Here is a 13,238-nt window from a genome sequence, read left to right as displayed (position 1 = left end):
GGGCAATTGCTGGCCTGTTTTGATTGACGGCCTCCGAAAAATCGGCGACCGAGTACAAATAGAAATGGCCAGCAAAAGTGTATTATGAGCCAAAAAAGGCCCCAGAAAGCCTGCTATGGAGGCTAGGTCCTAGCTATATAGCTAGCTATCAATTCAAAAACTATGATCGTAGCAAGTCAAATTCCAATATGGCAGCACTGTACTACAAAAGGCTGACAGCGGTTTGGCGGTACTTGGATCCCCCTACTTTTACAATACGTACACCCCACCTTTTTATGCTTTCCTTCTTGGCTGTCAAACCAAGTATGTTATAATCAATCTTCACCACCTTCAGCAAAGTGGATTTCTTTGACCAAAACAATTTTTACACTTACAACCAACAGTTCTATTCCCTACCATTGCAAATTTAAGTGTGGATTGTGATTGTTTAACATTGATCAATCAGTTTATGGGGAAATTATAAAGTCCTTAGTTAACGATTTTAACCTCCTTGGTTAACTCAAGGAGCTTTTCATCAACCTTGGTTAGCTGTCACCTGAAAAATTCATCTCACCTTGAAGTTGCTTTCTCCAGGACGCCTTTGGGTGATCCCTGTCCTTTCTGTTCCATGTCTGCTGTGCTAGACATCGCGAAGATCAGGACATGCCACCTTCTGATCCCTCACAGACGTGCAAAACCCTGATACAAACTGTCTTCTAAAACTCATAAACACTGACTCTCAGCTTCCCAGGTTTCACATAGAAACACGCAATATGGAAGAAACCAATGACCAAAATAGAGGTAACCTAAGTACAGTATAGTTTTTTAAAGAAATGAACACAATTCAAGCTATGATAGATAATGCGCATACAATCCTATAACCTTTTTATAAAATTGTTTTTAATGTAAGACATGTGTGCAAAATATACCACGAATACTGAATTTATAAAATACGTGTATAAAATATTTCCCTAAGAAATATTGTGATATTCCTTGCGCCTGCGTGCTGCACTCCACCATCATGGCCGCCAAACTGGACCGAAAAGTTTCTGCTGAGCTCTAATTTTGATGTTTTCAAACCTTTTATGATGTTTTCGCTCCGCCAATTGAGTTCCACACGAAGCCTTCCTAACAAGCAACATTTTGAAAAGTTACTGGACTCGGCCGATAACTCGGTCCGCCAAATATGGGTCAGTCCGGGGCATATCTTCGTCAGCTGGCAGGGCGGACATCGTCTGACGTCGTTTGACACAGTTCCCGTTCAGAGACATAGTTTCGATCCACAGGAGGCAAGAAAGACCGACGTTTGTAGTGAAGCCGGGTGTTTGGATCTCCAGAGACAAGACACTGAGGTGATTTCACTTTGCTTCAAGAAGAAGAACCCCACAGAACTTTACATTGCCTTTACAAACGGGGAGGTTGAAGTGTGGGCGTATCTCACACAAGAGGGGTCCCGCACTCCAAACTGGACTTCCCGTGGCGGTTTCGGACTTTGGAACGGAGACCACAACGGGAGGCGTGTGTGCTCGCTTTTTCTTCACGAGGAGCAGAACTGTTTGTACTGGTGTGAAAAGAGGGCTACAGATGTGTCGTCGTCACCGAACCTAAATTCGGACAACAACGGTACTCGCTATGTTCACTGCGTGTCGAAGAAAGGACTCCCACTTAGTCATGAGACAGTCAGCAGTTACACGGTGGGGTCAACGTTCACGTTTCTGGAACACTGCCCCCCTTGTCAGCTCTACCCCACGCAAGACGGTGTGGTGGTGTGGCCAGAACAACCCTGTCCAGCGGGGCTGTACTTCACGTGGCACCAAACTAAGAACACGCTCCGGACATGTAGTCTAGACAAGGGGTGTGTAACTGCTCGTACGAAAGTGGTGTCTCATGGAGTATCGTTTGCTGATGCCGTGAAATCATCAGTTTCTGCATGGGCACAGATCAGCCAGCTAAGAAACAATGGCGTAGTTGCCATAGTCAGAGATCCCATCCAAGATCAGTTGCTCCTTGTCTTAGAGAGTGGCGACGTGAAGTCGTTGTCTAACAAAGGTCATCTGCAACACAAGTGTCACATTGCACAGTGGGCAACCGTGTTTAACTCTGTAGTGCCGGGTGAGTGCGAGTGGTTTGTTTACACCTTTGCTATTGGTTGCGTTCTACCCGATGGGAAGGTGTTCTTGTTTCACGCTGAAACGGGAACTCTAGTCCAGGAAATCCAGGGTTTCTGTGAACAAGACTCAGAAGGCAGTACGTCCTTGTGGGTTGGAAGTGGCCAGCTGCCCGGTGTTGGGTTTTGGAGTGCCAGACATGGTGTGTGGGAGCTCTGCTTATCAGTGACTGACACTGCAGGTACTAGGGCAGTGCTTAACACTGGGGAACATGTACGGTTGATGACAGGACTGAGCCAAACAAGCAGTGCAGCACGGCTGACTCTAGAAGAAGCAGTCAAGTACTACAAAGACAGAACCATTCACGGCGAGAACATCGACGTAGAAAGTCTGATGAAGAACACCATGCTGCAAAGCCCAGCTCTTCTTGTGGCTCTCCTTCACAGTCACTCCAGACAGGCGTCAGACCAAATAGAGAGGGAACACTTGGAACAGCTCATGACCTTGTACCAAAGTAGCGGCCCGATGACTCGAATGCAAGAGTCACTTCATCCACTGCTGAATCAGTTCTGGGACTTAGAGACCAAGTGGAAGAGTCTGATAGAAGCCTGTGGAAGTACAGAACAAGAGATACAAGAAAGAACAATACAGACTGAAGTGAGGATATTGCTGAAATCAGAAGATAACATTTCTCCAACCAGCATGGCTCAGCTGGAGTTACTTGCACTCAAGTTCCCGACAGAATTTGTAAGAACACTTCTCAACGACCTACAGGTCACTCACCTGTCTGAAACTAGTCACCTTTTGACCGACCAAACAACTTTGTGGTCAACAGTGTTGAGTACAGAGAGGACGTCTCACAACATGCCAGTATTCGAACTGATCTGTAGATTACTGTATAAAGAACAGCCTTCACAGCTTCTAGCCTTTGTCCAGAAGGCCTCCTATGTCAAAGACGATATCAAAGGTCCCTCTGCTCTCAGCAGAAGCAGTAGTTTATATGACAGGGCTTTACAATGTCTACATGTGCCAGAGAACTCCTGTATGAACATAGATATGGTACTGGCTTACTGTGACTTGCTCGCCAATACCTCCAGCAAGGATGCAGCTTTGGAGGCGCTTAGACTTCTTCTCAGGTTTAACAGACTAGAGGAGGCCGTCAGTCTTGTGTCAAAGAACTCAGATCAGAGCAAGCAACACTTTGCCCTCTTCCACAACCTTTTGGTCAACATCGTAGAAAGCGGGACGCTCCAATGTGCGGACCAGTCTGTCTGGGACCTGGTACCTAAGAAACTTGGAGCCGATCAGCTGCTGAGTCTACTTCGAGAACATTTACCAAAGAGAAGAGGAAAGAGTGGGAAGGGGACGAGATTGCAGGTCCTGTGCGCATCACCAAGTGACACTTCACTCTCTGTACTGAAGGGAGTTCTGTTGAGGACCATTTTGGAACATGAGGATGCAAAGGAAAAACATTGTGGGGAAGAATGACCAACTTTTAACACATTCTCAGTACATGTATTTGTTTTAATGGCTGTTTTTTTGTCCATTGTGCGAGGGTTAAACATGCACTATGGCTGTCAAGTTTAGATGGCAGTCGTCCAAGCTATGCAGGTTTACATTTCTCTCCTGGTTGGTCCGATGGGATCTGTCCTTTGTAATTGGGTCATTTTGACAATTTTCTAGGCCATTGCTCATTCATTCTCTGTATCATGTGGTCATGCCAGCAAAGTCGTAACACTGTGGAAAATACAAACTAATCTTGGGTTGATGCTATTTTTGATTCAATCCATACAACTGGACAACTTTTGAGAAATAGCACACTTTTCAGATGTCATCCGACATCTTTCTTGAGAGAAAGAAAATACAGATACAGGTTGCAAGTACATTGTGTGTTGTATGTTCTGAAGCAATAATAACATGTATATCTGTGATATAGTGTATAGAAGAGTGATTTTTCTCTTACTAGTATTACACGGAATGTATGAATTTTTTCTGTTTTAATTTATGATGGAAATTTCAGATGAAGCGTCATTAATGCAATATACACGTGCCTTACTAAGATTAGATTACATTAAAATAAATGACATTGTACAAAACTGATTAAAAATCATATGTAAGCTACTATTTGTGTTTTTCTTCTTCTGGGTGTACAACCATGAAGGACTAGTTCTTTCAAAACTCTGTTCAGAGTACATAACGTTAACTATATGTACTGTAGAGAAAAGTATGCATGCTGATAACAAATATCAAATACAGTACCAACAATTTCGCTATTTCTGATGTAAAGGGAATTAATTCCAGAAGGGGATAATATGGAAAAAGATAGATGATAATCTTTGGAAGTAGAAATACATATAATGTACTACTTCACAGAATACAATAAGGTTACCACTAGTCCACTAAAGAGCATTTAATACCGTTACTCTACTTGAACTAAGACTTAGGGGCTCCCGTGTCGTCCGACACATGAGGCAGTCAGGTTGGCCCAGCAAGCTCTGTCGGCAGCTATCCTCCTCACATCTACTAAGCTCCCCAATATGCTAATGTGCCCAGTAAAGTCTGACAAGAAGTTGGGTTACAAAAATAATGTCAGGGCAATAAGAAAAACTTCATGTGCTGTTTCCTTTGATATTAACAACTGGCGCTCATGACATCCGTGCTTATCGCCCATCATTTTTGCCTGCACAGGGAACACATGGGTAGGGTCTGCATGGGTCGGTGAAGAGCAAGTGTTATAATTATATATAAACATATTTCATATCATGCATATCTGTTATGTTCATCTCTATGCAAACAGCCTTAGCCACTTGGATGCACAGTTTGATCCCCAAAAGCATTTTTGCCAAACCCTGAGTTAAGGGACTGGTCGATATTTAGCGGGGGGGGGGGGGGGGGTCGGTCGTCAGAGGGTCGGGTCAAAAAATTTTTCCTAGGCCCTCCCCCCGGGGCAAAAATTTTTTCCTAGGCCCTCCCCCCAAGTCAAAATATTTTTCCTAGGCCCTCCCCCCTCCTATCAAATTTGAAAAATATTCAAGACACCAATAAATCGCTGCGCTCCCGCTTGGAAATGTCCTTTACGCCATAGTTATGATACTGGTTTTCCGTTTTTAGTCACGAAGCAGATCTCTCACCCCTAGCAAGAAAGGGAGATTGAATGGCTCGGAGCCCATAAATATATGCTTCATGGAGGCCACTTTATTATTTCGATATTCATAAATGATGCCACTCTATACAAACAACACCACAAAAGTATTTTGTACCTGGATTTCTAGTAGATCAAGTTGCGCCGCTTCGCGACGCGCGCCCCGCCCCTTTACAAGCTCCTGGGGTCTGAGCGGCTTGTGCCCTGTCGGAGACTATTTTCAATTTACATACCTTTTGGACTTTTTCTTGGTTCTGTGGTAGCAATAACTGACGGTTTACTCGGAGGAAAATGACAACAAAAACGTCAGCACGATGTGACTAACCAAAACTGTAGTGGGGAGGGGGGCGCCAACCCGTTTTCCACAGTCGCCTCTCTCTAGCTCTCCCAACGGGCGTCAGAACGCAGACTTGTACTTGGGAGATCTTTTAAAAATGCCACGCTTTTTGTACATCCATTTTGTCGGTAAAAATGACCGGCGCCCGCCCTGCACCTTGTAATATTGCGACGGTTTGAAATAAAATATGCATTACAATATGCAAACATACATTTTGCCCGCACGATGTTGCAGCAACATGTTAACTTTATGTCTATTATGCCACTTTTATTGTTGAAGGCGCGTAAGAAACTTTCCAGATTAAAAAGTCATTTGTACTGGTGTTCTAGGTGTACTGGCAAATGAACAAACATGACAAAAGAACTATTATGATACTATTTATTCGGTAACATTCACTATCATTCACGATTCTAATTTGCAATGCCTGTAAACTCCGATGGGAATCACCCGGACCTTGTACGATTTAAAATGCATTTGACGGGAAATTTATTACAAATCCGACACGTTAGTTCAGATTCTTTTCTCAGTAGTCACGCTTCCTATTTTCAAAGTTTAAAAAGTATTGACAAATGTTTTTCTCCTGGTGCAAACTGTAAACAGACGTCACACACCACTCGTCTCCGATGTCGTGACGAAGCCACTGCCGCCCTTGCGCCATTTTTCTTGGATTTGAGACGGACTCGACAGTCGAGCCGTCCACCGCGACCCTGACGTCGTTTCCTCGCGATCGGTGTCAGCCCTGACTGCACCGCTGCCCCTTGTCTTTGTCCCTCAACAGTTGTAGTAGAAGCAATAGTTTCCGCGTCGTCCACTTCTTGACAGGTCGACGCCTTAGCGAGATACTTGTGTATGTTATCCAGTCCCAAACATTCTCGGGTTATTCGCAAAGTTGTGTGCCTCTTCTTGATTGACGTAATGTTACCGCCTTTGTTGGAGCCGCTGCTGACTGTGATTGGTCCGAGTTAATCCGATTTTTCGCACAAAGTGGCAAGCCCTGTCTAATCGGTACATCTAAAGACCAGTGCAGCCAAGGCTGTTGTCATGGTAACGACACGTATAACAACATTTCCCACATGCGAATCGGGTTGGGCACGTCTTGTACTGCGTGCGTTTTATAATTATGATAGTTGAATGCTGCATTTACAAGTCTCACTGTCGGTTTCACAGACACAGCACGTGCACTTTGTCACCAGTCATCTTCCAGAGAGTTCAAAATTATGAAAGAAAATAGGCTTTTTCCTGTCATTTTCTTCGGTAAAATCTGAGGAAAATACCAATATGTGTTGGTGCACAGACTGTTGGCAAGATATGCGCTGAATTTTGTCACCGTGACTGAATGGTGGCATTGCAAACCGGAACATTTTTACGTCGCATTTTGGTAACATTTTCCGAACTTATTTATAGCATGCATGTTCTACACTGAGAATAGTCTACCACGTCCGGTATGAACTTCGGCTTCATGTTTCTACCGTGCCAGCTTCAACAGAAAGGTAAACAAATTTGACTGATATTTACCAGCGTTACAACGGTAAATATTACTGTAACATCGATATTTTTACAACGTCGTAGCGGTGTTTAACAGGGATAGAGTGAAAGGCGCGGCAGCAAAATATTACTGAGCGAATTTTCAGCATGTCGACCGCCGAAGCCACCAACTTTTTTTGCCTTGCCGGGCGCCGAAGTCGGGCGCGAGCCGTCTCAAGCTTGTGGAGGCCCGGGGAAATTTTGAAATCTTGACCCTCTGAAACGCCATTTCCGGCATTTTGACGAAGGAATTTCACTGATAGTCCGAGCAAAAAATTTTTCCTAGGCCCTCCCCCCCGCTCAAAATATTTTTCCTAGGCCCTCCCCCTGGCTCAAAATATTTTTCCTAGGCCCTCCCCCCTCAGACGACCGGCCCTCCCCCCCCCCCGCTAAATATCGACCAGTCCCTAACTACCAAAGCCTGCTGTTCATTGGTGGTTGTAAACTGGTGATTTGTGAAATGATGGCCAAATGATTATAATTGTTAAAAGAATTTGGAAAGCCATGATATGCAGATTGACAAGGAGTTAAAAAAAGGACCTCCTTGGTAGATTCCAATATGGCTTACCAATGACGTCACATACCAACATGGCGGTGCCCATGGACAATATGTAAAACAGAATAGTTTATTTTTCCGTTAAGTAGATTTATACAAACCAATGAGGTTACAAAGCCCGTTTACACATCACTGAACCGGTGGAAACTAATTCCAGGATAAATAACTCTAGAAAATTCTCCCCCTGTCCTGGGGAATGGTATCGTTTGGGTTCACCAGGGGTCACTGTTCTCCCGAAATTATGGCGGCTGTATGATCTGAGGGCTTGGCCTGGCTGTTGAGACTCGCCAGAAGGAATGGGGGCCGTTATGGACCCCTCCTTACCCGCCTAGGACGTCACGAGTACTAACAAGCAAGACCTTGACGCATAGCGTCTGCCATTTTGGGGTAAACAAAGACGTAGCCCGCCGAATTTTTTTTCGGAAGCAGCTCGTATCCCAACCACAAAAGGATGCCATCTGCGACGGCGGCCGGCGGCCTGTCCTATCTTCTTCTCCTCGGGCAGTCCATGTTTAGCGCGGACGCCTTGGCGAAGAACATCAACTCGGGCAAGCTGGATGTACTAGATGTGTTCCTGGTTTTGTTCGGAGTGTTTTTATCGACGATCTTGCTCGCCACGTATGTATGGACGTCTGTGAGGCGGCGATGGCGGGGGGAAACCAGGCAGGCGGTTGGGCGGGTCGGTCCGGAGCAGGAGGCCGGGGTTCGAGCCCCAGCCCCGCCGGACGGGAGAGTGTACGAGCCGTGTGAGTGGGTGAACACCACGCTAACCTGGCTTCGAACCCAGCAGCATCAGACTCCAGAACTCGTGAAATCATGGCTGAAAGCCCTCAACGAACAAGCCAGAAGAAATGGGGTAGGTGCTAAATGCAAAAATTCTAGTAATTTTGTTTTTATTACCGGAGGCATTTTGACTGTCGTTTGATTTACATTTACAACCATAATTTTTATAATTTTATGTGGACGTTTGATGTTCCCTGTGGTTTGATATAATCGTTTCAGTCTCATGCAAAATGACAAACATGCCGATCAAGTCAGAACTAAAATGGCCGCCTTGATTCCAACGTGTTATGTTGTTATTATAATAATATATCGATGCAACAATAACAAATCATAACTGGACGTTGATATTTCTAAATCATTTGTGTATTGGTTTTGATATAACGCTATGCTCCACATTCCCCCTAAAACCAAAGGAAAAACACTTTCCCAGTTTTTGCAACGGTCACTTTTATTTTCAACGATCTATTTTTGGTTCCACTGTCTCAGTATTACTGGTGTCAGTTTCCATCATGGTGATGCTATCTTCAAGCAGATGTTAGGTGTGGAAAATCGTTATGTTTTCTGACTGCCTGGCCTTGCTAATGCAGGTTTTTAGATGTAAGGAAGGGTATTTCTTTCCAAAAAATGTGGTGTATCTGCCCCTCCCTTTGCCCCTGGCAGGGTTAGAGTTAGACCAGTTCTTCAAAATTCACTTGACCCAAAGGGCAAATACATAAACACTTGACCTATAGGGCAAGTATATTAAACTCTACTGCACCAAATTTTGAATGACCTACATTGAACTTTTATGAATTTTCAATTTGCCAGGAAATCCTTTTATTTTCAGTAACAATTTCAAAACCAATTTGAAGAATTCTAACTACAAGGTGTAGAATTCGGTCAGCATGCTAGATTTACCTACAATTTATTTTTATTCATTTTTATTTGTGCAAAGGAAATCCTTTTATTTTCAGTAACAAATTTAGAAGCACTGTAAAGAATGTAACAATACAAGGCCTACCGGGTACAACTCTTCCAGCTTCCTTTAAATTTGCACAGGTACATGTAAACCTATATCTACCAATTTGGATGGATGGCACCCATAGAAAAATTGCACAGACCTGATTGGGCAAGTGCAGCATGACATGTTCTTGCCCCGATTGGCACTCTCACTTACTCTGATATAGATATCTGTGCAATCAGGCCAATGGGCTTGTCTAACCCCTCCTGGGTGACCGTCAGTGTCACAAGTTGTCAATCAGAAAACATTCCTATCTTCCACTCAACATGATCTGCTTGGAAATTTAGCCTCAGTCTTCTTCTTATAAATCATACAAACAATTCACCGTTGCATGCTTTCAGTCAAAATTAGCAATTCGACCTATATTCGAGAGTGACATTTCTTCACAAGATGGTCAGTACGTGTGCCCACCATTTTGTCTATCATACCTCAGAGGTGGGAGGAGCCAGCAGAGTAAGCGTACAGTAATGTACACTAGACATGAAAATCTTAGAAGATGTACCTTGTAAGAATTTGCTCTCAAAATGGAAAATGTTTTTAGAACAAGACCTGCATATGATTGACCTACATGTGCATACAACAACTTTTCAGCACATTTGCATCATCATTTCGTATTCCTGGTGTTTATGAACTGTGTAAAAAAACAAGGTCTGCTGAATGAAAACCACCATCTCAAACTAGACCCTCCTGTTTGTAAACAACAACATGCTGGCCACCTGCAGGTCCCCTAGGGCTATGGTGGAATAATCAATTAGGCACACTTCAGCTGGCAAGATAAGAGCACCATCAAGATCTTTAAAAACACTTATCTCTTGTCACTTAATTTATTTACTATTTATTTATCAATCTTGTAGGGTGGCCCCTTCAGTTGTGATTATAGACTTAATCTATTTTGTAGGGTATCAAAAAGCTGAGGTTTCATCAGGCTTAGGGAAAAAATGTTGTGTTTCCTGTTTGCCTACCTACCGTAGAAAAACCTGCCAACCCTAGACTTTTTTTGGGTGGAGTAACATAGCTTCCAGTTAGAATTTTTATTCAGCCTGCTTCCTATTGAAGTAAAAATACTGCTCGTCCTATGTAATGAAGGATAAATGTATCTATTATGCACAAAATTAAAATTTGACATTGAAAGACAAGTGTCCTCATGGTCATGGAGTCATGCATTTCAGTTTACTTTGTTCAACTGTATTGTAATATGTTTCACTAGTTTTGGCCAGCCTAAGAAAATTACAAGAAAAAAAAAAAGATAATTCCTACCTACCAACTCTATTTTTTTCAGGACTGAAACAGGAAACACAACATTTTTTTGCAAGGCCTTACCTTCAAAACTGAAAGAAATCTTAGAATAAGTTACATAAGTTGGGCTTTAAGTTTAATATTATTGTATTTCAGGTGCCCAGATTGAGTCATGCTTTTATCTATTTCTTCCATCAAAGGCGGGAATGGGGGACTAAAGTAAAGGGCTTTTGTGACAGAATAAGCACTATAGTGATAATGACATGTAATTCCCAGGGATTTGATTTCGCAGTGGGGGGAAAATGGAGTGTTCGTGGCAGTTAATGTTCCCCAGTGCTTCAGTCACATACTGGAAACCCTGGCACCTCTACAGACAGACAGTTGAAAACCACAATACACGTAGAACGCGGCCCCACAGACACCTTTTATCGACTCAGCAAGGGTGCTTTAAATGAACAGAACAGTCACTTTTACTATTTTACCAGTGTTGGGTTGATTGAAATTCATTGATTTTGAAAAGACATCATGCAGATCATTTCTCTTCAAGCAGAGGTTAGACTCCTGCTGTTTTTGACATCTGTTTAGACGTTTTTTCCGGGCTTTCATTTTGTGCCGTTTTTGGCCGCAAGACATAAAGAAAATGGTACAAAATAGAAGGCCTGATAAAACGGCTAAAAGACGTCAAAAACTCTAAAAAGCCTAACCTCTGCTTGGAGAGTAGCAGATCATTACTTTTTCAACTTGATGATTTGATGCCATACCAACTGGATTTGTTGGTTCTTGTAATCGTACCTTATTATGTTTTCCCCAATCATGACCTAATTTGCATTATTAATGGGACAATAATTGCAAATAACGCATTAATGGTTAGGTGTATGGTGGAGTATTCATACTAATGACACTTGAAGTCAATTGACAAAGGTGAATATTATCATGATAACATAAATAATATAAATTAGGACAGTCGACACTATTTGAATTAATGAGGAAATGCTACAATAGCGTCCTGAAGAAGGTATTTGCTATATGTGATTTGTAATGAGAAGATAATGAATTCATTGAAATATGCTAAAAGGACACTTATTTGATGAGTCATTAATCTTGCAAATTACCTTGTACATGTAGTCTGTTTTATTCTGTCATTACATTATATTGTCATATCGGGCCTGTGCTTTTTGTTTTTCAAAAACAACAGTTTTGCATTTCTGCCAGGCTGTTATAACAGAATGATTGTTTATTTCCTGCAGAGTTCCTTGCAGCTGACCTTTGATAAAGTCAAAGAAGGAAGCCTTCCCCCCAAGTTTACTTCCATCAACAGTGCCATCTCAGATGATGGCAGTTTGGTAAGTTATTTGCACAAACAGAAAAGAAAGCAATAGGAATAATGCAGCAGGGTTCTAGCCACCATCCGTCCTTCCATCCTTTGACAGAATTTTGCAGCTGGGTACGGACAAAAATTTTGTCCATTCCATAGTCTGCGACGGACAAAATTTGGCATGTAAAGATATTAAACAAACGAAATTTTGCAAAGATCTGCAGAAATTCAGCTCAGATGCCATTGAACCAGTTTTCTCTGCTCCTCAAAATGCAGGAAATAGTGTTTCAGTGGGTCTTAGATTTCAAAATTTTCCCGGGCCACCCTAAGACTGTCGTGCGAAAGCCTCCAGCGCTTGAAATGATTTCCATTTAAAATTGAGGGGACGGAATAAAATTTCAGGCGGGCTAGAACACTGCTTGCAATAATGATTATGTACTTTACAACAAATATGTGCTGTATGCTTCCAAATTGAAAAGAATGTTTTTCGCTAGTTGCGGAACCAGGCTCTAAACTGGCTGACTGTTCTAAACTGATGTGTGTACTATGACGTCACAAGTGTCATGACTGGTATAGACTTTCTTATTGACGACAGACAGACTGTGAAAACACTAAAAGTAAGGTTGTGTACACAGGGCTTGAAATACCTTTTTCTGCATACCTGCACTGGTGCAGGTAACATTGAAAATTACCTACACCAGACAAATATTACCTGCACCAGTCCACTCTGAATTTAGGAAGAATGGATCATACTAAAATTGTTCAGGAACCATTGCTATTTTTTTCTTTTATACTTAATAGGTGGTAACTGCAGCTAATAACAATCCATATTCACCTACATCATAGGACATTTATCAATTATGTCTAAAAGATAAAACCCAGTACATGGACCGGTGCAGCTTAGGTGCAGGTAGACATCAGAAATGCTTGCACAGCTCCAATTTTACCTGCACTAACCTGCATATGCAGGTGATATCTCTAGCTATGGCGCATTTGCGTATATTTTGATACAAGTGAGACCTTGAGGATTAGCTCGATTTCGTAGTGTTTCTCCCTTCTCCATCATCTTTGAATCTCTACATTGAATTCAAATGAACTGATTGTGGTTTGTTCCAGGTGATTGGTTGTCATGTGGAGTGGCTGAGGCTAGGTCTGACTGTGTTTGCCAACCAACAGACTCCACAAAACATCAAACTAGCCATCTGTGATGTCGACGTCAAGTTACTGGACAGGTGAGGCTACTGTAGTTCCTAAAAAA

The 13,238-nt window shown here is 42.6% G+C and overlaps 3 protein-coding genes across 3 annotated transcripts in view; 2 read left to right on the top strand and 1 right to left on the bottom strand.

Annotated features, from left to right (window-relative positions):
• LOC118418957 (Bardet-Biedl syndrome 1 protein-like) overlaps nt 1-761 on the bottom strand; it is a gene marked incomplete at its 3' end in the record, with an annotated part of 19,673 nt that extends 18,912 nt beyond the window's left edge. Inside the window, 1 exon segment of the mRNA XM_035825122.1 lies at nt 554-761. Within this exon segment, the coding sequence (XP_035681015.1) occupies nt 554-627 (74 nt within the window). The 5' untranslated portion in view covers nt 628-761.
• Nucleotides 762-965: 204 nt separating this feature from the next.
• On the top strand, nt 966-4,208 carry LOC118418910. The gene has a single exon (XM_035825055.1). The coding sequence runs from the start codon at nt 1,065-1,067 to the stop codon at nt 3,573-3,575; it is 2,511 nt and encodes an 836-aa protein (XP_035680948.1). The 5' UTR covers nt 966-1,064; the 3' UTR covers nt 3,576-4,208.
• Nucleotides 4,209-7,837: 3,629 nt separating this feature from the next.
• Nucleotides 7,838-13,238, top strand: part of LOC118419031 (C2 domain-containing protein 2-like) — a gene marked incomplete in the record, with an annotated part of 9,007 nt that continues 3,606 nt past the window's right edge. Inside the window, 3 exon segments of the mRNA XM_035825263.1 lie at nt 7,838-8,502; nt 11,913-12,008; nt 13,097-13,200. Of these exon segments, the coding sequence (XP_035681156.1) occupies nt 8,098-8,502; nt 11,913-12,008; nt 13,097-13,200 (605 nt within the window).

This window comes from Branchiostoma floridae, chromosome 1 (genome assembly GCF_000003815.2).
Source record: "Branchiostoma floridae strain S238N-H82 chromosome 1, Bfl_VNyyK, whole genome shotgun sequence".
Classification (NCBI taxonomy): Eukaryota; Metazoa; Chordata; class Leptocardii; order Amphioxiformes; family Branchiostomatidae; genus Branchiostoma; species Branchiostoma floridae.
The sequence above is the reverse complement of the archived record's forward strand: the minus strand, read 5'-3'. Positions and strand labels throughout refer to the sequence as shown.

What these genes read in the sequence shown, in the direction of transcription:
- LOC118418910 (XM_035825055.1), top strand. Translation starts at nt 1,065, where the DNA reads ATGATGTTTTCGCTCCGCCAATTGAGTTCCACACGAAGCCTTCCTAAC.